Genomic DNA, 25,449 nt, shown 5'->3' on the forward strand with positions numbered 1-25,449 from the left:
CAGCTTGCCTGACCTCTTCGGTTGCCATGGATACAGCGCACTATAAATAAAACAGAGGGGATTTTTTTCCAACAGTTTGGCAGGACGGTGTGGCCTGCTCACTAGTGGGACTCCAGATAATTTTTGCCTATACTTGAACATGTCCAACCCCAGGCCCGTGGCCAGGTTCTGGGTCGCTGGTGTTTCCAGGTGGGCCAAAGTGTGCACTCCATTCTGGTTGGTGGACTGGTGTCAAGAAGTTTAGCATTCATGTGGTTTCACTTAAAACACACTGGATCTTGGGAAATTAATTAGATACTCTGTAACAATTTTTTAACCTATATTTTTATCTATCTATCTATCTATCTATCTAGCCATCTATCCATCTATCTATCCAACTATCTACCAGTACATATATTGTAGGAAAATAGCATTTACTTTAACATACTTTCACTATTAGGGCATGGTTCATTCATCTTTCTGTGTCACCTCCAATTAGTTGCAGGTCGTTGGAATCTACCCCAACAAGGCTAGAGGTAACACCTTGAATAATGCCTCTTAAGCTGCAGGGCTGATATAAATTCAAAGATAACTAGTCTAACAACCTTCTTTCCCAAAAGGTTTTAAATTTACCCTGAAAAGCATATGTTTATGTGGCGAGAGCTTGAAAATTTTGATTATCCGCATATTATTACACACCTCAACAATATTCTAGATTCAATGTTGTATTTGCAAATAGGACACCTGTATTTGCATCCACACATTCAGCTGGTGTCATGTCCATCTGTCCTACAAATGTCAGTGCACGCCCAGGTAGTAGAGTGGAGAGCTGTTTTCCTGGTGGAGAGGGAACAGCGTCAATAGATGCATGGACCAAATCAGGGCCATGGCTACGCTTTTTTTTTTCTTCCGGCATGGCACAAACCTCAGGAGGCTTGAAAAATAATTTGGTCACGGTTGTGGGAGGTGGTTGGGAGCGTTGCGGCGGAGAAGGGGTGACTAGTCGTTGGGAGGAAGATGGGTAGAGGGGGGCTGGCAGTGTCGAAAACACGCTTGACACTTCATTCCTTTCCAGTTAATGTGGAGAGGACTGCAGGATATTAACCCTCTGCCTGCCTCTTTGATGCTCTACACGTCCTACTGTACTTCTGAGTAGATGGGACCCGGCCCAAGACAATGTGATAGCTATAAAGTTAACATTAAACCTAAGGATGTGAAGAGCAGAATACTGTGAGACAATATGACAAGGCTGCCAAGCAATTTTGAGGAGCTGTCGTTGTGATTTGAAAATTTGACAATCATATGCCAAGAAGGAAGAATTTTGAAGGTTTCCGACAAAGACCGTCCAGCAACCCACGGCCAAAAATGGAGAGGTCGCATGAAACCGTTTTTACCATCCCATGATAATATAATAATACTTTGGTTCTGTTGAGCTCCTATATCACTATAATACAATATTGATATTTAACATTAAAGTTTTAATAGTATTTCAAATGTGATACAATACCCACATTTCCAAATAGCTCCTTTCTAGTTAAATGCTCTAGTTTAGGTTAATACATATCATACAATTGGTAACTCCAGCTATTAAAAAGGCAGGGTTCTAAAAAAGTAAGGCGGCCAAAGGTCAAATTGTTAGGTTTTTAGACCAAACCATATGTGTGTGTGTCCCAGTGCTGCTGGCGTGAGGGCCTGGTCTGGAGCTGGGGAATAGGGAGTTAATGCAGCCAGGACTGTGGCAGTGCTCTGCCCCTCAGCCAGATTAATCATGCAGGAGAGACACAGCAGGCCCCCGTTCGTTCTGCCTGGGGGTGAAGCTGTGCCCGCATGCTCTGCGTATCACATGGCCCGCCCCCCTCCGCTCCTCTCGTCTCTATCCCGCTCCACTGGGGGTGCAGTGGACGGGGTTATCGCTGTGTGGTGGAACGCTACAGAGCCAAATGGAGCCTTCTTTCTTTCCCTAGAAACTGTTGAGTTTTATATTCATGTCCCCTTTTTGTGTGGTTTGAATGTTAAAGTAAGGTGAAATGAGGAAACAAACCAGCACTTACTGCCATAAAACAACAAGCCTATTTCATTATCTCGCAGTGACCAGTCCATCCTCAGTAGATCAGTGTGGCCCACATGTGTGTGTGCGTGTTCACCTGCAACAGGAACAGCCACACCAATTGTCTGGACCAATGCACTCCACATTTAACAGGGCTGGGCGTCTTATACTATTGTTCTGTCAGATTAATTTACTATCGCAGCCTTACAACTACAGTCTTGAATGGCTGTTATCATAAAGTATAATGAAAACATGAAGTGTCATGCTAGAATTACTCTCAGTGTGAGACTGATTAAACATTTGTTTTGGGATAGGTATGTTTTAATGTGTGTGCTGTACAATACTTATACCCAGATGGGCCTGAGACAAAGGTCACACATATTACAATAAAACTACTTGGGATTTAAGCAAAAGTGGAGATGGTCTGTCCTACACAAAGACAAAAACCTTAGTCAGAAACTATTAATTATCCAAGGAAAACTATTAATTATCCAAGTATCTAAGTCTAATCTGCGGTTACAGTGTAGAAGTCTCTGTAAATGTAACTCACAAGAAAGTGCTAGACTTAAAAAACCCAATACTATGATGTACTGAAAAAAATCCAGTGACATATGCTGCAGTGCTGACATTACATAACTTTATTGTTGTTTAATTGCACCATACAAGCTTGTCAGAACCCAGGCAGGCATCATTGATGAGGCATTGCAGTAGTGTTAAATATCCCATTACAAAACAAGTGTATCCCTATAAAACATATAAAAGACAACTACAGCATCAGCAAAATTGTAACAGGTTAAGAGTGGAGGGGATCTTATCCCCGGGTTTTGGCAGAGACTGTCTACCTCGCCAGGATTTGATCCACTGGGAGTGACAGAGGAGACGTTTGGCACTGTCATTGGTCCACAACAGGTCGCAGTGAGGCCGCTGCCAGGTGGCACGGGAACGCATCGCATTGTGACAAATAAACAACCCCACGCTATTCCAGGGAGGAGACAGCAGCACGAGAAGCCCCCCTGTACCTCATTTCACCTCGCCCAACTGTCCACCAGCATTCATCTGCTCACAGCCACAAGACACAAGGAAAAGTTGGCCGTGTCTGGATAGAAACTAGACAGGAGTGGTAGCACTCAGAGATTTATGGACTTAAATATTGTTTTCCACATTGGGAAATGTCAACAAGTAAACAAAGAAAAAAATCCACCTTAAAATACTTATAAAGTTATACAAAAAAATAACATGATTTACTTTGGACTTTTCTTCCACTTTTGCAGTACTACAAACCACAGATAAAAAAGTACATTCAAGCATCATTTGATCATTTGTCTTTTGTTTAAGAGCAATTGCAATGTCTCCTCTGAGGCTGTAACAGCAGCAGGTGACTCCATGAGCAAATTACCTCACAGAGGGCGTGGTTGTGGCACGCAGGTGGCTGGGCTTGGTAGGGAGAGGAGGCTTGGTACCCCTGGTGAGGGTCTGTCCTGGAGCTTGGGGAGGTCCCGCTGAGCCCTCTGTGCTGAAGGCTTTCATGAGCTGTGCCACCCTGCCCCGCCCAGCACATAGTGGTGCCCCGGTCCCTGAGGAGAGGGGGTCCTCTGACGCAGCCCGTACAGTCACCCGGGAGGGAGTCACATCTGAAAAGCAAGACATTTCACTGTCAAACTTTTGAAAGCACCTCAACACTAGAGAAAATTATGATCAAGAGCAAAAACTAATAATATTATGTACACTTCACTAGAAGCTACCCAAAAAAGGATCTAATTTTGTATATTTTGGAATAATAAGAATAATAACCCAAAAAGTTAAAATTCACATGATATTTACAATTATTCTGGGGAAGTATGTAAGAAATCATGTCAACTTCAGATAGATAAAGTATAGCATATAATAGTAGCCCCTTCACTGGAGTAAATTCTCTTTTATACACCTCCTCACTGGCTCCCTTCCTCCCGCTCCGGCCATGCAGAGGTCACTCTCGCCTGGTGCAGCGGGGACACAGCTGGGTGCAGTGGGTGGGTGTTTGGGAGAGGGGTGTAATTGCAGGAGGGATGAAGGGAAGAGGAGTAATGGAGGCAGCAGAGGGAGGGCCACAGGGACGCAGTGCAGAGCAGACAGACGCTGCTCAGACACCAGAAGGCTTCAGGAGCCACATATTTTTAGCGTCTTTCCCGAGGGACAAAGATATGCGAGAGCGCCTGCAGATGCACGCGCAAACACACACAAAGTGAAAACACGTGCGAGACATACTGCCTCCTCAAACTGGAGAATTCAACAGAGCTACATACACATACACGTTACGCTCACATCTATGCACACACGCGCACGCACACACACACACACACCTGAACTAAACACTTAGTAGTCACACATTCAGCCATCTTTAATACTCTAAAAGGTGTGGTTTGGGCCAAAATCTCACCAGTCATCATCTTTAATGACAGTTAATAAACACTAGGAGGCAGTATGCATAGGGTGTTCTGTTTATGCCTGTAGTGTGGCTATATAAATCTATTTAAATTTCACTAAAAAGCTAGCAGCACTTATACAAAGTTGTCCTGGACTAAGGGCAACAGGTAAGCCCTCTAGCAGCTCACATCTCCCTCTACTGGCAAAATAGAGACAACAACCTATAAAATAGTTGGAACGAATTTATAGAGCTGTAACATATCTGCATAACAATTTCATTATTTTTAAAACATAGAGGAATAATTCAATCTTATTGTCAAAAACAGAGTTTGAAGTCTCTGGTCATTGTTTACGGTTGTTTCCCCCGCATTGCCACCCTCTGTGTCTAACACCTCTCTGCACCTTCCTCTTCCTCTGTGTCCAGCCCTGCCTTCCTCTGCCCCCTGACCCGCAGTTCCTGTGTTAATGTCCTCTCGCCGCGCTGCGTGGGCTTGCCTCTGATTGTCTCGTTGTGTTGTGTGGTCACCACGGAAACCTTGGATAGGCTCCAGCAATTGAGGCTGACACAGATTCAGGCACGCACCGCAACACACAGAAGCACACAAACACCAGTGCAGGCACGCACACACGGAGCCAGGGAGTTTCTGAGCTCACAGCCTCAGAGCAGGTCTGAGTGGAATTCTTATTAGACCGACCAAGGGAAGGAGGGAGAGGAGCGGTCAGGTTGTCCAACGTAAACTCAAATGGACATGGATTGGTTTAAAAATGCAGGAAAACCTACTTTACTTTTTCAGATAGAAATAGTTTCCAACAGGTAACTTAATAAGCCTGTCCTAACACATCGCCGTCTGCCTCAAAGCCAAGAGCAGCTGCAGCACCTCGAGCTCCGTCAGCAGAAAGAGTCATTAATGCTACCTGTGAAAACACTTATTAAAACACAAGACAAAAAACCTAAACATTCAATCACTGCTGCAGATTGATGAGTGTCCCATTTGGGCTTCTTTGGGACAGCACTTTTTACATCTTGGTCCAGCTCGTAAATGTACAGGCAGGACAAAGAAAGAGGGAGTGGGAGCGGTGTCACTGACCGGCCTAGCGCAAAAATTAAAGAGCCATCTATCTCTTTAAAGACCTCCTCGTCTGGGCAGAAGAGGAGGGGGGCAGAAGTGGGGCAGGGGGCAGATTCCCGAGGGCAGGAGGAGGGGGCTGGGGCCCCTGTCACTTATCAGCTACGGCTGAGCGTCGCCCAGGGCTAGAGTCGGGAAGCAGTGCTGGAATGTGTGTCCTTCCCTCTGAAGGTGAGGAGAGAGGAGAGGAAACACACACACTCCGTAAACACACACGCACGGCCAGCTGCTGGACATCGATGCGTTTCCTAAAAACTCCCTACAAAGCAAACTGTCATCTACCTACATCCTATATGTTTGATGTCCTGTTAACTCTAAACTTAATCTGATGACATATGTGATATTAGCTCTCATTGACCCAAAATACATTAACATAGGAGTAAAATGTAAATTTGGACACACGGATACACACAAGGAGCACCCTAGGAAATTTGTCAATCCGCTTTCAAAAGGCGTGGAGCTCAGGGATCTGTCCAATTCCAGTCACTCTTCCCTCATCACAACAAGCTTACTGCCACAGCCAAAAACAGACACTTTGTCAGGTTTTTTGTCCAGTGTCAAAATACATTTATTCAACATTGCATCAAGTCTACCTCAACTCCCACCACACCAGCTGTTCCTCTCCTCTTCTTTTCCAGATGCCATCCTTTGTTATGTGCTGCCACTGCCCATGATTCCACATCTAGCTTCTTGCTACAGATATTGTTCCATAGGTACATTCTTCTTTTAATGTTTGAAAACTAGACTTTAAGTCATAGATCAGATTATTTATATCTTGTTCTTAGACAATGACAAATGTTATGCAGACAAATGTGTCTAGTAAATTGGAAATGTATCTGTATAAATGAAAATCTGAAATATTTCTTTAATCCTGTGGAAGAAATGTACAAGTGTGAAGAACAGCACCTTTAATATTGCTTTTGCTTCTTGATCTCTTAAAATCAACATAATTCACAACTTCATCACCTTTATTGTACTTGCAGCCTGAAGGATGAGAATATTTCCATTAGAGGGTCAGAAACCTTATGGATATAATACCGCAGGCTGGTCAAAGGCTACAATATAATTTTCCTCCACTGGATGGCGCTAATTACTCCAGTCCACCAATGTTTTCCTTTTCAAATCTGGGTCACATGTGGTCAATTAGAAAGGAAACAACTCATGTTATACATGTGCTCATAGCAAAACAGAAATAGCAAGAAATATAAAACTATAAACCTGGATCTCAAAGGGTCAGAATGAAAAAACAGAGCGTTTAATTGACTTTTTACCACTATAAGAGGACTCTAAACTAAACTAAACTAAACTAAAAATAAGCTAACCAAGACTAAACTTGTTCATAAACATAACCCGTATCCAGGACTAAAGCAGGTCTAAACTCTGTCAAGACCGGGTCTAACATGAGCTCTTTAAAAAACTTAAGAGCTCACATTTTTTGAGGCAGCCGCCTGTGCACCTCCAATAGTTACATGAGCATGACAAGTGAGTGCTACCTGCACAGCAAACATCTGTGTGGTCACAGACAGGGAGACGTGAGCAGCAGCTGCCACACACAAAAACACACATGCACACAAACACACACACAAATACGCACACACAGCACTAGCCTGAGTAAACTAAGTGAAATGGGCTACACTTAATTGGCTAGTCACAAGCGTTCTCTCGTCATGCCTTTGCAAATTCTTGACAGCAAGGAAAACACTTTAGAAAATTATTCAGTAACTAAAATACATTTAAAACTTGGGGTTATGTAGAAAATAGCAGTATAAGAAATGTAGATCAATAAGATGGTAACGTAAAATAACGGTATTTTATTTTATCTAAACTACAACCTAATTTGTCATCTTGATCTTACTGATCTTACATACTGTCATCTGTTTCTATACTTTTTATTCATTGTTTTAATATATATTTTTTTTATAATTACTGAATTCAGTTCAATTCATTATCGGAAAACTATAAGATTTACTGTTGTATTACAAGTATTTTTTCCTATTAAAACAAAAATAAGTCTCAGACATAAAAATCTGACATAAAAAGAGACATATTATGGACTTTAAAAACAAGCCAGATCCTTTCTTGGTTTCATTTACTTGACGCAAAGGATATTTCTCTGTTCAGAAGGAAATACACACTGATGTACCAATTGCACAGCTCTAGACTCTAACAATTTGAATAGAGATCAAAATGATTGTTACTGGAAGCATCAATAATCAGCTATGGCCTTCGTAATCAAGAGGTCTACAGATAATCTTCAGCCAGTAAAAGCATGTTGTTTGAAGCAGAGTTCAGACTTTGGAGGAAGGAACTGTACTGTTTTTGTCTGTTGTTTATATTCAGGTAATGAGAAAATAATTTAATTCATTTTTAAGAAAGACAAAATATAATCCAAGTTTAGGATTGAGCAATTTGAGGATTTAAAAAAAAAAATTTATTCATGCATCATATCACCAAGGCTTTGTGTCACTCTCACCTTTGCAAATCTCCTGAGTTTTGTGGTTTTCTTGTGCAAGCGGTGAATTGGATGTTTTTGCTGGTTCGGGGGTGGTGGTGCTGGTGGGAGAGAGGGGCTTGGAACGACTCAAGAGGGAGCTTGGTGTAACAGCAGAGGAGGCCGGTCTCACGATGACGCCATTGGACCTCACTAAAGGCCTGGAGGTGCGTGGAATGGACTTTTCCTCTGGTTCAATGACGACCGGCTTCACCTCAGACTGCAAACCATAACAAAATAAGACAGAGGGGAGGGATGAGTGTTGACAGCTAATTCACATACTGAGAAATTACTGACCTGTTTCTTTACGTCACTGCAATAATGATCTGCTAAATTATAATTTGATACATTGCAGTAGAGCCGAGATGACAACACAAAACCATAGAAAAACTGAGGTAAGTTATGTAGATATTATTATACTCCTAGCCATTAAAGAGAGAGTGAACAGTAGGAGAAGTGAATATGAAAAGTGGAAGGCATGTGTCTGTGTTTCAACATCGATGTGCAACAAACACAAAAGCCCTGGATCACAATATACAGTTCAAATTACTATGTGATTTTTTTCATATTGCCAATCCCTATAAACCACCTACAGAAGAAAAATATTTAGAATAAAAAATACCCAACAGTAAAGAATAGACACAAGAAACCAATACACACCACGGATCATGGACCATAATCTAGAACTAAACTATGCGGAATTAACAGCCATGTTTCATTAAATCCCTGTGTACAAGTTTTCCAAATTACAACCCTTGAGTGACACAACCAACAAAGAACACACTATGGCCTCTGATTAGGAAAGAAGAGACAAAATTATAAGGTGACTTGACAATCAGGCTGCCTTGATAATCTTGCATTCTTATCCCACACCTTTTTAATCAACAATTTCTCACCATCTATTCTTCAAACCTGCCTGTTCTTGTTCCCAGCTACAATAAAAGATCCTTTCAGCAACAAATTACTCAATGTATAGAGACTGTTAGGTGCGATGGTTGGCGTAGGTGTAGACGTTTATTGTCACATCCACATGGTTTGGCTCATACTCATGTGTTGGGTCTGTAACATGGAACGCCTGGAAGCAATACATGTCCAGGAAGACGCTCCCTTCTGTGGTGAAAACAGGAACAGAGGAGAAACTCGCGCGCCCAAACCTCCGGAGACTGCCCTGCAATCCCCTCCATCTGTGAGTGACGCATTCTCTATCTCGGGCGTTTTAATTCCCTGATCAAGTTCATCAACCATCTGTTCCAGGCCAGTCCAGAAAATCCTCGCCGTACTTGAGTGAGTGTGTGTGATTTAGCTGTTCACAAGTGTATACCGTATCACCTGTGCACACACACACGCTCACATGCACACACACACACACATGCACACACACACGCACACACGCGCACACACATGCACACAGGAGGCAATGATAAAGCTACAGGGAGCACAGAGAGGCTCAGCTCTTCTCCAGAGAGAGACTAAGAGACAGAGAGAGAGAGACACACACACACACAGAGAGAGACAGAGAGACAGACAGACAGAGACAGAGAAAGACACAGAGACGCACAGAGAGCGAGAGAGACGGAGAGAGACAGAGAGAGAGAGAGAGAGAGACAGAGACAGAGAGAGACACAGAGACACACAGAGAGAGAGAGACACAGAGACACACAGAGAGAGAGAGAGAGAGACACACACACAGGGACACAACGAGAAAGAGACACAGAGGAGAGAGAGCTAGACAGACAGACAGGGTGAGAGGGAGAGAGCGACAGACACAGAGAGAGAGCAACAGACCCAGAGAAAGAGAGAGAGCGCGACAGACACAGAGAGAGAGAGGGAGAGAGAGTGACAGACACAGAGAAAGAGAAAGAGAAAGAGAGAGAGAGAGAGAGAGAGAGGGTGACATGAGGGGTGCAGAGGGAGGAAGAAAGAAGAAAAATGAAAGGGGGTGATAGAATCTGAGAGACTATCAGAGTGGGGGAGAGAGCAAGAGATGGAGAGTGATGGAGAGAGACAAGGCAGGTCCAGACAAGCTTTGAAAGAGAGAGAGGAGAGAGAGAGAGAGAGAGAGAGAGAGAGAGAGAGAGTGAGAGAAGAGAGAGAGAGAGAAGAGAGAGAGAGAGAGAGAGAGAGAGAAGAGAGAGAGAGAGAGAGAGAGAGAGAGAGAGAGAGAGAAGAGAGAGAGAGAGAGAGAGAGAGAGAGAGAGAGAGAGAGAGAGAGAGAGAGAAGAGAGAGAGAGAGAGAGAGAGAGAGAGAGAGAGAGAGAGAGAGAGAGAGAGAGAGAGAGAGAGAGAGAGAGAGAGAGAGAGAGAGAGAGAGAGAGAGAGAGAGAGAGAGAGAGAGAGAGAGAGAGAGAGAGAGAGAAGAGAGAGAGAGAGAGAGAGAGAGAGGGGGGAATGCTAGGAGAAAGACGATCTGCTGCAGACAAGCCCAACTGAGGGGACAGCTGGCCCGATCACACCATTTCCTGTTGCTCACACAGGGAGGGGACACAGGCACAGAAAGCCAATGCTAACTATTTTTTAACTTTAGGAAAAACTATAAACTGGTCAACCGGTCGCTTGCACGAATGGCACACGAATCTTAGCAAAACACTCAAACTATTGTACTGGAAATTCATTATAGTTAGTAAGTTCTTTAAAGATAACATTATGGGCTAAAAATATTTATTGGGCCATTACCAAAATTCTGTTAACTAGCAGTTTTATATTGCTTCCCTAACCTCTGAAAAAAACTGAATTAAAATTGGAAGAAAAATACATTAATCCATTCTTGAGCATGTGTACATTTCTATTACAGTATGATAGTCTTACAGTACCTTTTCTGCAGCAGGAGGCGAGGAGTGCTCCCTCACTGACACCTGTGGGTTTTACAAAGACATTACATGAGCCTGATTTAAACACAGAGCCATTAGGAACAGTAGTACCAATCTGTCTCACTACTCACCGACAGAGGGGGTAAAGTGCTTGTGTCCTATTGGGAGAAACAGAGTAAAGTTTCACTACTAATTCACTGACTGAAGAAATCACATTCACTACTAATCAACTGTTTCTTGGCAAGTTATAGGAATAGTTGAAGCCTTAAGTTGAGTAATATTTGCTCATTTACAGAGGATCTTATTTAAAATAATCATTATTAATGTTAAAAAAAAAAAACTGTAGTTGATAGTCTAAAAACTGATTAAAAAAATGTAATTAAAATTATTGTCCAAACATTTTAATTAACTGCACATGCCTATTATACACCATGTATATAAAAAAAGTAATATTTTGAAACTATAAAAGTGAAATACTTTTGAGACCTTGATGACCATTTAGTTAGAGTCCTCACTGTGGATGGTATTTCAGAAAAACACTATCTGGGTCTGGGATTTGAATTTGTAATGGGTGAGCAGCTTTGCAGCACTAGCTTGCCGAATCAGTGCGCTCCCGCCAGATGAGACCTCGACTCTTTCCTGCCCACTGTGTCCACAGTCGCCATGACAACGCGGCAAATCTCCTTTTAAGATAGCGTGAAAAAGACGAAGCATCTATCTTTTGCCTGAATAACAACCTTCATGCGTGTAAAACTAAAGTCTAAGAACAGTCCTCTGAGAATGTTCAAATAAGAAGCTATTTTTTAATTTGGAAGAATACATTTGCACTGGCGGTGTTAAAAACCTTGTTAGAGCTTACACAACTGTGCGGCAGGTACAAATGTGTAAACGAGGCAGTGGGAGTGTGAAGTTGGATGTGCTACATTCGCAGACAGGAATCAGTAAAGACATACCAGAACACTGCAGTCGTGACAAATAATTATATAATATTATTCATATTTAGACATAATATTTTGTCAAGAATGTTTGTGGAGTGTATTTTGGTGGAATATTTAAGTCTTAAATTTACAGTGATTTAAAAAGTGGGCAGTCCCAGCAGAAGTCAAACCAAAATCACCAAAGCGTGTGCTCAAGTGAGACACCAAACTGCACAAATTTTAGTATTGAAATAAGCTTTTGGCAAACAAACATGGCTGAATCCTATACTCAATGGGCAATCCACTGAATTAAAAAAGCAGTGATTGACTTGTTCTTCAAATGCTTTTGTTGTAAAAAAGAAGGCATTGGTTAATATTAATAATATAATATCTTTCTCTGTCCTGTTGGGTTCAACTGTTCTTCTGTTTACAATTACAAGAACAATTAAGCTTTGCCAATTGCTGAACAAAAAGAAGACCCTTTGTCATTTCTTTTATTATATAATACAATAATAATATTTAATATTAATACAAAGTTAATCCTAAGATCCATCACATTTACACTTGATTTTCCAAATTCAGTCCAATACAGTCAATGGCCTGCAGTGTTGATTACAAGAACAATTAAGAAACTCAAAATAAGCCAATTGGCCAGAAACTGCTTAAAACAGGTTGATTGATAGATCCTGATAGATCCTATTTAAACTGTATTGACCAATATGTGTTGCACATGTTCATTAAGCATTAATCATACACATTACAGGTGTCACGTACTGTTGTTGTTCTCTGGAAGGCTTGGTGACTTCTTTTTTGATCCTGACAGATGAACCTGGAGGTTGCTCGTCCACTTGACTTCACCATCAAACAGCAACATTCCCCATCTCGCCCCAAGCCAGAGCTACACATTCTTACTGTTACTGTAGAAGTAACATGACCAATAAATTACAGAATTTAAAGCAACTTGTTGTTTAATGAATGAACATACTGGATAAAAAAAATGGTGCTTAGGCTCATGACTCTCTCATAGTTTATCAGTTTTCTTGAAATTGTTTGCAGATGAAATCACTACCCTTTTGTTTTCCACACACATACTCTTCCTGAGCACTTCCTGCCCAGACCACTTTCTTTGTTTGAGGGTCTGGGGCTTACTTCCCATTTAACACTCTAACAGTAATTAACCAATATTTGCCACTTACAATTTTCTAACCCAAACAGAGAGGTCCAAAGTCAATCTCCAGTCCATAAAAGCATGTGGTATGAAGCAGAGTACAAATTTGACTATTCTTTGAGTTATAATTTTAAAAGGCCATATTCTTTTTGTTAAATTTTGCAAGCAATTTTTATTTGTTTTGTTAAGATAAAAACAAAACAGAAGTTGTGCTTGTTCTACATGATGAAAAAAAAAAAGATGCTTTTTAATTTTTTGTCATATCACCCTGCCCTACAAACTAACCACCATTTCCTCCCACGCAGGGCATGGGGCCTATAACAGGAAGAGGATGGTGTCCATGTGACGAGAGTCTGTGGTCTACAGCAGCTGTCACAGTCATTAAAACACAACTCAAGAGTTGTTCTTTGACTGCAGTTGAAACAGGGTTCTTTGTCAGCTATGGAGGTTCACACAATGTGTAGTCTGCTATTGCATTAAGAAAGCATTAATACATCCTTTACACGTCATGCAGTGTTTGCTTTTCTGTCACAGTATAAATAGCCCGAGTCACCATCCTAAAGCCAATCATGTCCCACTGCTGCTGCCACCACAAGCAAAATGCAGACGAGCAAGATTTCCTCTACTTTGGGTTGAACCAGTTTCGCAAGTGACATGCAGCCTTCCGAGTTTCTGCTTTGTTTAGTGTGATTGCTGCCTGTTAAGTTCAGCTGCTGCTGCTGCTTCCAGCTAAATCAATTTACTATTTATAACATACCTCCGGTGTTACCCGTAAAAAGAGGTGACTAATCACACCTGAACCCCAAAGTAAATATTTTGCCCCATAGTCTAAAACAACCTGAGCAATTCATGTATGAAAATAATACTTTGTTTTTGTTTTATCATAAACATATAGAAGTACATTTATTTAATCTTTTATCATTCCTTTTTGATTAGTACAGGCAATAAGAAGATATCTGTTGAAGATAAAGGATTGCTTGTGACATCATAGTTTCAGTGGTTCCTCTCTCTCTCACTCTACCTGCCTCATGTTTTGGGTATTTATATATTAAAAAAACATATTTCAAATATGAGGAATATCTTTTCATTTTTGATGCAGTAATTACTTCTCCTTTGCTATCAAAGTAACTAGATATTCACTCTAGGTGGTAGTTCTCCTTCGCAATATAGTCTCTTCTTCAACAACACAATAGCAGGGTGTTTAAACTTTGTCTGAACTTAATATGAATTCCTTTGCTGTAATTGTGTAAACATTTACACCACTAAAAGGAAAAGCTCTTTGCATCTGGATCACGTTCTCTGTCCATTTTTTCCACATATCAGTCTTATTTATAGCCTTGTTTTCACTGAACAGATGGAGTTTGTAATTTGTAGAATGGACTTCAGGTAAACACTGTATTTGTGAGGTCCACCAGCTGTTTGCCTAACAGTGGATGAGCAGGGAACATCCAGCAGTAAGATGTTTGTCAACAACAATGAAGTTTTGACATTAAATGCATCTACAGTACCTCTCACAAAGAGCAGTCTGGAAGTTGTATGTGACAGCCATATGTTTTCTGTGACATGCGAGGTTACTATTTGCAGTGTGCTGGGGACGGTTACCTTTTTTTGGCTTGGTTCGTTTGGCATCTCCTCCGTCTCTCTCCAGTTTGTCCTCTCGCTCTTGCCATCGGCGCACCTGCTCCTGACGCATTTTAAGGAACAAAGTTTTCTTCTGATCTTCATTGAGTGCCTCGAGTACATCAGGGTCAATGTACATGTCCTTTAGGATCTGCTGCAACATGTTGGCAGCTGGAGAGGGCTCACACTGGGCAGTAGCAGGAGGTGCTAGCCCCAGGCTAGCAGCTTCTTAAATTTGACAATGCTGTCTTACAGCCGCATGTCTTCAATACGTCCCCAAAGCTTCTCTGTTCTGATAGAACTTTCTTCAACCCACATTCAGTAATCAAAGCGTATGGTGGTTCTCCAGCATGTACTAGTTTGAGACATATTGTACAATCACATTATCAGCCAACTGCAGAGGCTTCCTCTGCACTGACAGTTCTTCCTTTTGTATAAACAGCTACACTTTAGTTGCCATCACTGGAACAACCTACAAGAATAAAAAGGAAAATCATTAAGAATAGCAGCAATAGAACCAATTAAATACATACCAAATAATACACAGGTTTCTTACATCTATTAACTTTTCTACCAGAAGAAATTGTTCATACGGTTTCCCCACTGTCCGTTCCTTCATGAATACGGAAGAACAAGAACCCAAAGCCCAAAGTGTCAGAGCCTTGAATGGGAGGAGATTCTAAAGGAATGGGGCTGTTTCTGTCATCAGCAGCTCCCTCCTCCTGTCCCCTCCCTAACAGACATCTTACCCCCAAACCCTGCTCCTTTCTCCCCGCTCGGCTTTAGTATTTTTCACTTATGTGTAGTTGAAACAAAAAACAGTTTAAGGCTGGATCAGTGTAAGCCAAATTCATGCCACTAGAATTGAAATTGACTCCTCCAGTCACAGCAGGGAGTTAAACAATGGCTACCACTTGGAGGGAAGAAAGCTGAGAGTATCACTAGAAGAATATAGATGTCTCGACTTAACACTTTCTACTGCGCTGGAGGTTGACCTGAGCAGAAGTACAAGCCATCACTCCATCTATATATCACAAAAAACAAAAGGCAGACGTCAGATAGGGATAGACAAGTTTGAGTACTCACAGTAGGACGTGGACAGTCGCTCCAGAGTATGCTAACTAAGCACTAAGCAGTGGATCAAGCGCCTGTGGGTGCTCTGTGTCTTTGTGTTTGACTGGGCTGATGACATCACAGCATTCCTTCAACTCTCTCTCTTTTACACACTCGCGCGCGCGCACATACAGCCCTCAAGGAAAAGGAACAGATCATTGACAAAAACCTTCACCTTGAAAACAACTAATCCAAGCTCCATAAAACAACACACGTCAAACTATAATATGTTGTTTACAGTAACAGTGAAACACAACAATTAAAACTAGATACTAATGTTTTACTCAAAAAATTAAAAAATCAACATCAATTAGCTTATTAACGTGCCCAACTCAGCTTAATCTTGCCCATGTGCTCGTGGACGTCCCTTGTCAGCTTTGTGGGTATACTGTATATTTGTGAGTAAAGAGCGACCTCTAGTGTTAGGGAGACCAAATGAGCCAAATATGCCATTACGTCATTTTTAAATCCATGCTCCAGCGCTTCCCTGATTGTCCAACAATTGATGCAGCCATAGCCAAAAGTAAAAGGGTGGACAATATGACTACATGAGACACGATTATCCAAATAAATCAACATCAACGAGATCATTGCAGACGTCAGATAGGATAGACAAGTTTGAGACTCACAGTCACGTGGACAGTCGCTCCAGAGTATGCTAACTAAGCACTAAGCAGTGGATCAAGCGCCTGTGGGTGCTCTGTGTCTTTGTGTTTGACTGGGCTGATGACATCACAGCATTCCTTCAACTCTCTCTCTTTTACACACTCGCGCGCGCGCACATACAGCCCTCAAGGAAAAGGAACAGATCATTGACAAAAACCTTCACCTTGAAAACAACTAATCCAAGCTCAATAAAACAACACACGTCAAACTATAATATGTTGTTTACAGTAACAGTGAAACACAACAATTAAAACTAGATACTAATGTTTTACTCAAAAAATCAATTTAATTAACTGCCCAAACATGCTGGTGATATGATATAAACGATTATCCAAATAAATCAACATCAACGAGGTCATTGTTGCAGCTTCTGCTAGACGACTGGGACTGGTATTTGGGTAACATGATTTTGCAGGACATGCAATATGATATACTGTCAATGTGTTAAACAGCAAACACACCTCATGGAGTTTTTATAAGACTAACCTATACATTTACACAGTTCTGCCTGTGCTGTCTGTTGTCTACTGTGACTTCGCTTCTCTGAGATTTTATTTGGGATTATTTTACAAAATGTAATGGTTGGCAATTAACCCCTGTGAAAATGGGCCTATGGGAAGACATGTCACACATTTAACTTTACAACAAAAAGACTACAAGACCACTATCATCCAGAATGAACAACATCACTTTTTTTTTTTTACAGTTTTAAACAATGAAAAACACATACATTAGTAATATTTTACCCCATGGGTGAATTAAATTTATTTTAAAATTTGTAGATGTACATAAATTATATTTAATGCATTCAAAACCAAATGAGGAAATCAAAGACCCTCTTGGAAAAGAGGCAACATAAGAGAGAATGACATTCTTTGTTTAGATCATGTTGAACAAGTATTGGTCAGGCAATTTATTAACCTGGGGAAAAAGTGCTACACACAACAACCACTGAAGACAGTTCACCACACCTTAATGGGGATAGGACAGAAGCACCTTTTCTTAGCATAAAGCTAAAATGGAGATCTATAGATTTTAGGGAGTTTTCTGTGTAGAAAGCTCCATTTATAACTACTTTCCACAGCACAAAGCAAAACAAAGTTCACTCCTTTGAAAAAAAGGATACTTGCAGTGACATTGTTCCATTTCAAGTTAAAGTACTTTTTGTGAACTGCTTGACTCAATTGGCTGCTAAGACCTTGGTTTCACCAACAATTTCCTCCTACACAGAGCTTTAAGTGCAAAAAGGCATACAAGTCCTTCATAAGAAATAAACATGGAATTCAGCCACATGCTTTCAAATAGTAATCATATATTTAATTGATATACATATATTGCCACCATTGGCACATACGATATTGCACACAGTGATGAAATGTTGCACAGAAAAAATAGATATATCTTTAGTGGGCAAAAACATTCCAAAATTACAAATAAAGTGGAATAATGCTGAAAAGGTAAAACTACATAAACAAAACATGACATGCTTGCTACACCCCATTAATTGAGCGACTCACAACTTACATAGAACTAGCCAAGTCAAAGAACAGGCATGTTAAGGGGCTTAAACATGTAGCATGTCACACTGTTCCCAGTCAGCCCCGGCCCTCCGAATGTGCTTGGCCAGCGAAGAGCCAACTCTTCGGCATCATCTTGCATTAGGTGACCACCCCCTTCCATGTTTACATGTAGGCCGATACCTGGATGGCTGAGGAGTGGGAATGGCAACAAGAATAGGGAAGAAGGAAGAAAGGAAGAAGCAGAAAATAATTCTACTCCTGTTGTTTCTTAGAGTTTGAAACAAACTCTTTAGCACCACGAGTCGTGCACTAGCACACAAGGGGCTGAGACACAGACATGAAAAAGAGAAATCAATCATAAAAAGCAAATCTGCAATCCAAAGCACCAGGCCAGCGTGTAAGCATGCGGAGTGTGTAAGGCACCACGTTGTTTATATGCTGAAGAGGATGCTCCCGACCAGGTATCGCTTATCTATACCAGTGGCTCCAAAAATAGGTGGCCAAGGACAGTCTAGTTTGCTGGTTTCCAGTCAATCTAAACATGGGAGCAGTCATTGAGTTCAATGCTGAGGTACATCTGACATATTCTGATTGTGGCCAGTATCTCTGGAATTTACTGACAGAGTTTATAAAACTGCTATCACACATCTATGAGATGCGACTGAACTGGAATACAACCAGTTGCTTTCCGTGTGGCAGCCCAAATATTTACAATTCGACCTAAACTGAATCTCATTGCCTGCAAGATATTTGGGCTCATAATTCTAAGTGCTATGAATGTGCATCAAAGTAGCTCCAGTGAACTTCACACTTGCAGATGTTAAATGGACGGGCACAGCTGCTAATAAATGCACAAGTTTAAACTTTAAACAGACAACTTGCACTGTAATTTCCAACTATTAGACGGCCCTTCCCACAGTGTGAAAGTACAATTTGAATTGATTTTGAAAACCACTTTTATACCAGCACACTTTGAAACAACTTCCACTATTACAACACCAAGCCTTTGGATGGTGATGACTCAGTACTCAAACTTGAGATTCATACAATATCTGCTGATAAAGATACATATGGAAGGGTCCTTGAGCCAATATTTTGGGAGACCAACGAAATCTATAACTTAGTGCAGATTAACATGCAGCAATAGCACTCCTTGGCACCATTTAGACTTGATATATGATTTAACATGTTTACAAAAGCACTCTGATTCAGATACTTTTTCATAATGATCTGCTTAAATCTGCCGGTGAAGCCCGTTACATAGCAAGTGTAGGGCGATTCTTTGAAGTTGTCTCCTATTCAGGCCATTTGCTACATGTTCTCACTGCATTTCTTCTATCGTAACACACATTAAGTACCTGTATAATGAACACATTGCATCACGAGACACAAAGGTAGTCTATAATATATCCATCTGCATGGCAACAATTTCAACTGAAACAAAAATTACAATATTAATATATCTTTGAATGCCTCTGGAAAATGTCATGTCGAGACCCATTCAACAGTTCAATATACTTGATTTTGTATGCAATGCATATTGCACAACAGATAGAGCACTTATTCATTTGATGAAAATGCCTATATGTTCTGTTACTGCATGACATCTAACCAGTTTCCAAAGCAGGCCTAGCCCTCTTTTGATTAATGTGTAAACACATCTCTACTCACAGGTAAAGGTAAAATGGCAAATACACGTGACAACCCTTTACAAAGATTTGAGAATTTTGGTTTAAAAATTAATATATTTATCTGATTTGTGCTGAAGTCTTTAGCTCACATGGAAAGGAAACATTTTCCTCAGAACTCAGTAATTCCATTTGAACATTGCAAACACTTTTTACAATAGCCTCAACTGGTACAAAAGTTTTCTGTTAAGGGAAATTAACACTCAGTTCAATATTGTTTGTCAAGTAGGAAACAATGTTCAAATATAACGTTATTACTTTGTTTAGCAGCCTGTTACTGTATTAATGGTGGATAAGTGGAGTAACATCCAGCGATGAGTGACAACATGTCATAACTGTCAGGTCGTGGAGGTTTCTGATATTTTGGGTGATGCTCCCTTGGAGTTAAACCATTAAAGTTAAATCTTTAGATTTCTTTCGTTATACAATAGTTTTAATTATATTTCTCTGGTTATTTTGTTTACTCTTGAATGTTTTACTTATATCAATCATCATCTCCATCATCGGCCTGCATCTCCTCTTGTTGCTGTAGCTCACATGCCCTTTTCTCCCGCTGTTTCTCCTGAATCTTCTTCATCTCATCAGCGTATTTACAGAACGTATTCCCAAATTTGGACCACACTTTATAGGGCACTGTGATTGAGTTGCGGTACGTGGGCTTCACCTCGCTGACCCTCATGAACACTCCATACTTATTGGATCCGACGTCGAAGAAAAAACGTTTGTTGTCCACAGTCAATGATGACCCTTCGGGCAACTCCGCAGGTTCGTCCTCCACACCGTAATCGTCAATAAGTTTAGCCAAAGCGTCACGAAACTCAATAAGTCCCTGGGCAGGCAGTGCAATGGTCTGGCCCTGCGTGGATCCCAAACCAGGCCCCCGGTTTACGGTCTGTCGGATCCTCAGAAACCGTCCCCTCTGGTTCTCTTTCAGATCCATGTAGTATTTCCGATTCTCCCGCACCAGGAACTCGCTCTTGAGCGCTCGTCGCGGCTCGTCTTGCACCATCCCCGGGTTGCTTGGTCCCAGCTGGGCATAATGCTCGATAAAGTCCCCCAAATAGTCACGGAACTCGACTGCCACGGACATGGAGAGAGTGAGGCGGCTCTTGTTTCCACCGGCCCCGACTTCTGCTATCTTTAAGAAGCGGCCTTTTGCGTTCTGCTTTACGTCCAAATAGAAGCGTTTGTTTTGGATGTCAACCCGTTTCGACGCCAACTCTTGTGTCTCATGTTGGAGCCCGGAAGCCGAGCCCGCCCCTCCTGTCGCTAGGTGCATGGAGCCGAAGCCTGGGCCCGGAGCTGCTCCTCCCTGCTCACTTCCACTGTCTCTGTCCGCCATGATGCTGCCTGCCTTCTCCCTCCGTCTGCTGCAAAGCCTCGGCCTGTCACACAGAAATCTCGCGAGATCTAGATGGAAGCGTAAAATGTGCTTAGCGGCAGTCAGTAGCACCAAAGTTCTCGTCAACATTTCTCAAATTATTTGGCCTTGTCGACTATTACCTCAAACAGGACGATGGAATCGTTTTAAATATATGTTAAAGTTATGTTAAGTTATGTTCAAAAGTCACGTCCTTTTCAGCTCACGTCCACGCCACATTGACTAGCAAGTATTTCCTCTCAAATCATTTTCTTGCCCAAAAAGAACACATTGACTCGTTTTAAATAGCCTAAGATTATTATTATCATTATTATTATTATTATTATTATTGTTGTTATTATTATTATTATTATTATTTTTTTTTTACTTCAGATGCTTTTTTTATTCCTAGCGTTAGGCTAGCTACAAGTTTTTTAAAAGGTAAGAAACTTTCCTTTTGCTAATTTTAATTGAATAATATTTCCCGAAGGAAGGACAGAGAATTTAGCCTAATGTTGGAGTTGATCCGCGCCTTTTTAACGTTTAGCTATTTACATATTATTTTTGCGCATGTCTATGAACAACATATATCAGTAGCGTAGCAGTTATTAAAGTTTATAATTCGATCACGGGCTCGACAAAAAAAAAAAAGTGATGTTATACTTTCAAATGGAGGGCGATGACAAATAATTGTCTGGATGATGCACCAGGCTAGTGTGAAAATAATATCTACAAACGTGATCGACCCTTACCTTTTAGAGTTTAAAGGTCTTTCAGATGACCAAAGCACGTGTGAAAGCGTATTGTGAAAAAGGACGTCTTACAAAAAGAGGACAATGGGATTTGTGCCCAGTTGGCTACAAAGATAACCATAAACCAATTTAAAATGATCTTCAACGCTACGCTCTTATATCACGTGAATGCAGCAAGGTATATCCCTCCTTAAAATATCAGGTAAAAAATAAAATAGCCTGAACTAGGCCTATTTTCGCGACGCGTCATATAGGACCTATCCACGCTTGCTTTGGCGCATTCCAAAAACTAGAAACAAGACATTAACTGAACTTTTGAATATATTGCAACTACTTAATAAACCAAGTTACACCACAGAGTACCATCACTTCTAAAACCTTTTCCTGTAGGCCTATAGGCCCCAGGTAGTCTATGAATAACCTTATTCGTTCTCATAGTACACTAATTGATTGTGTTATTAAGCAGTATGCATTAGGCTAATTATTTAGCCATTTACTTCACACTGGTTTGTCTATGACTGCTTATAATGAAGTGAAAACACAGTCAATGTGTAAGCGCATAGTATCCAAAAGTGTCATATTTGTGCCTCTTTAAAAGTTTAAAGTTTTGTCCATTCTAATATCAAAATGGAGTGCGTGTGCTCATGTGAACTTCAGTAGAAATTGGGTTTTCACTTTTTGATATTTTACTAGCTAAGTTCATAAAAAAAAAAAACAATATCTCTTCATTTAATTTCACAGTATAACTTTTACCCTCTATCTTCAGGTTTTGGCTTCCCTTAGGATCCCTTCTTCACAGTTAAAATTGGGCACAGTTTAGTAGCAAAATTACACCACTGATTGCGTCTGGTTGCAACACAAGATGGACCAGAGTCGTGGCACGGGAAGGGACAGGCGCACAAGTTCAATGTCGCACGCCCCACCGCTGATGTCAACACGCACTGTTGGACTGCAGCGAACCGGCGCCTCCTTTTGGTAAAAATAAAATAATACAGCGGTTTTCAATTTCTGTGCAGGTAAGACTTTCTTTAATTGAGAAATGATTTGTTGTGAATAAAAACAACAACACTACAACACTAATATTCAGCATATTATACATATTAATTACTTTCTCTATTATTTGTGGGGGATTTGTTTTTTAGCCACCAACATCCATCAAAAATTTAAATTATATCCCACATGCTTTCTTTTGGTTCTGTACAATTTAATTTATAAACGAATTTTAACTAAATATATATTTTTTTGGTTTTATGCATATATGGCTAATACAATTTCAGCACCATGGAGAGCACCTTGAAAGCACAGGTAACCTTAAGTGACAATTCATTTCCAACCCCGTTCTGTCTCTCTTTGGATTACACAGATTATTGTTTGTTGGCAATGAAGAACAATAATTATATATTTTCTTAATTACATTTTATTATATTGTCCGCCCCTTGCCCTGGTTCATCGGGCCTATAATGTGAACTTTATACAGGAAATACAACAATAATTTAAACAATGCATAACATAATTAATTGAAAATTGTCTGTTAAGCCAAAGAAAAATAAACCTTTGCACCACTGTTCTATCAAATCACCATAGCTAACAACCTATTAGCTATGTCCAGTAGATGTCGCTCTTTATAAATGCAGCGCAACTGGTATCCGCATTCTTACCTGCTGCCTCCAACCCACTACAGTTTCAACTTGTTGAAATCAGTTATTATAAATAAGTTTTATTAGTTTAATATATGCCTACGTGTCTCGTTAATAATTAACTAAAGTAGTTTGCAAAATATATTTAATGTAATTGTCATGATTTTTATAGGCTGTGTCTTTAATGCGGAACCTCGATCCCAGTTTTTGAAGGGATCGCAGTAACTGTGACCTGAATGCCGGGTATGACTTAATGGGATGAACTGCTAAACTAATTCAAAACAGTCGAAGAATCTGACAGGCATTCGCCTCCTTAGTCATCGCAGCCATATGAGATCTTCAGTCTGGACTGCGTGCTGCTCCCTCCTTTCTCTCCAAATTAGCGCGCTTGATTTTTTTGGAGTGATGCCTTGGCTACAGTGAAATGAAGGAGGGAGAGTGTGGATTTAGGGTTTGGTTGATTTTATTCGGGCGTGAGCGTCGCCTATAATCCACTATGGAGTGAGTGACATACAGTAGGCTAATTGGGTTTAGGAGCGAGGAGATCGACCCTGTGTCACCAAGGCTTTTACAGTTCTCCAGTCGTGCGTTCCTGTTGACGGAGCCTCTTGGCAATCTGCATTATTTTCTCTCCGTCTGTGGCTGGTGGGGGAGGCGGACAGAGAGCCGCGGTGGAAGGCGGCGTGTTAGCGTTGGAGCTGCCCAACACAATTTTTGTTTTGTTTTTGGAATGAATCGTGGATTGTATCTTCCGACTGGACCGCCAAACTTGTTTTATGTTGCAGCATCTTGCGTATTTTCCTTCGCTGCAGATGATACTGAGAAGAAGCAACATAGCTGTACCCCAGCACTGCAATTTTTGGGCAAAGATAAGTGTGGCGTCGTCTTGCTACTATGGAAGCATAATGGGCAATTTCTAAAGGGGAGAATCCATCAGTTCCTCGCTCTGCCTCTTTACAATGCCTTATTATTAGCAGTTAGCAGTAAGTGTATTTGGAGCCTAGCGTCATCCCGTGGTTTCTCAGATTAAAGCCTGCCGTTTCCATCTGAAAATCAGCCGAGAAGCAGCAGATCCCGATGGCATGGACACTTATGCAAGGTCTGCCGCGCTGCCGTGCTTCTGGAGCCTACTTGCTGTATCTTCTTCTAACCCAGCTCCACCATCGCCAGCGCCCCGCAGCCCAGAGAGCCCTGCCGCAACGCGACCAGCCACCACCTAGCCAAAGCAGGCGGCATGAGGCTTGATTCAGTGCATTTATCCATGCTGCTCATCGGGGTCTCATTCGCCTGCTACTCCCCGAGTTTGAATTCCCTGCAGGACCAGGCTTACAAATCCGCTGTGGTGATCGAGGGCAAGGTGCAGTCTACGCCTGGGAACGTCACCGCGGAGCCGTATCGTGTGAATGTCAAAGTGCTGGATGTGTGGCCCGTCAACAGCGGGGGTCTGGAGCGAGAGCAGCTCGTCAGTGTAGGGGAATTTGGATCTGAGGCGCCGTGCACCAAAGTAAAGAAAAACCATAAGTACATTTTTTTCATGGACCCCACAGATGAACCCTTAGTTTTCAGAGCATCGTATGCGCCAGTGGACACGAGCGGGAAGAACCTTAAAAAGGATGTAGGGAAGATCCTATGTGAGGACTGCGGTAAGTTCATGTTTTGTGGATTCCCGGTGAAGTGCAACCCGGAAGAATGATCAGCTGCTAATAGCCCCTGGCTTATGGGCTTCTGCTAACGTGTATACTGGTGATTTGTAGTTTGTGCGACCACGTTACACTCTTGGAGACAGTGGGCACCAGGTAGGTGCCTAAGGGGCGTCTATGCAGCAATTTTCGACAACTCTCGCAGTCTCCCATAGCCCACATGATCAATCAAACTCTCTTTCTCTCTACCATTGCCTTTGCGTGAACCGCATCAGACATGCGCCTCGCACTGTTGCTCGAGTGGAATTGCAGTGTGTATCGAACTATCTGCACCCCGCAAACCGCATTACACTAGACAGGGTTTGCATACAGTAGCTGTCCGCTGCTTACAAGCTTTATTATCTTTATTAGTTATCTTTATCACTGCTCTTAGGATGCCTGAAGGCTATTGACGGAGATATCTTTTCAGCACCACGGACAGCGGCCTGTAGCGCCGATGTCACGTGTTCAAATT

General features: G+C 41.4%; 2 protein-coding genes across 2 annotated transcripts; both read right to left on the reverse strand.

Moving 5' to 3' along the window:
• Nucleotides 1-2,641: 2,641 nt before the first annotated feature.
• On the reverse strand, nucleotides 2,642-15,256 carry LOC110158617 (SH2 domain-containing protein 4A-like). Its single transcript, XM_055148244.1, has 7 exons — nucleotides 15,116-15,256; nucleotides 14,443-15,031; nucleotides 12,684-12,688; nucleotides 10,986-11,012; nucleotides 10,858-10,899; nucleotides 8,030-8,267; nucleotides 2,642-3,657 (listed from the first exon to the last, which is right to left on the reverse strand). The coding sequence occupies exons 2-7, from the start codon at nucleotides 14,720-14,722 to the stop codon at nucleotides 3,419-3,421; spliced, it is 831 nt and encodes a 276-aa protein (XP_055004219.1). The 5' UTR covers nucleotides 14,723-15,031; nucleotides 15,116-15,256; the 3' UTR covers nucleotides 2,642-3,418.
• Nucleotides 15,257-17,073: 1,817 nt separating this feature from the next.
• On the reverse strand, nucleotides 17,074-20,922 carry puraa (purine-rich element binding protein Aa). The gene has a single exon (XM_055148317.1). The coding sequence runs from the start codon at nucleotides 20,886-20,888 to the stop codon at nucleotides 20,031-20,033; it is 858 nt and encodes a 285-aa protein (XP_055004292.1). The 5' UTR covers nucleotides 20,889-20,922; the 3' UTR covers nucleotides 17,074-20,030.
• Between the last annotated feature and the right edge of the window lie 4,527 nt (nucleotides 20,923-25,449).

This window comes from Boleophthalmus pectinirostris, unplaced genomic scaffold (genome assembly GCF_026225935.1).
Source record: "Boleophthalmus pectinirostris isolate CB_2022bp ecotype Guang Dong unplaced genomic scaffold, ASM2622593v1 HiC_scaffold_12, whole genome shotgun sequence".
NCBI classification, from domain to species: Eukaryota; Metazoa; Chordata; class Actinopteri; order Gobiiformes; family Gobiidae; genus Boleophthalmus; species Boleophthalmus pectinirostris.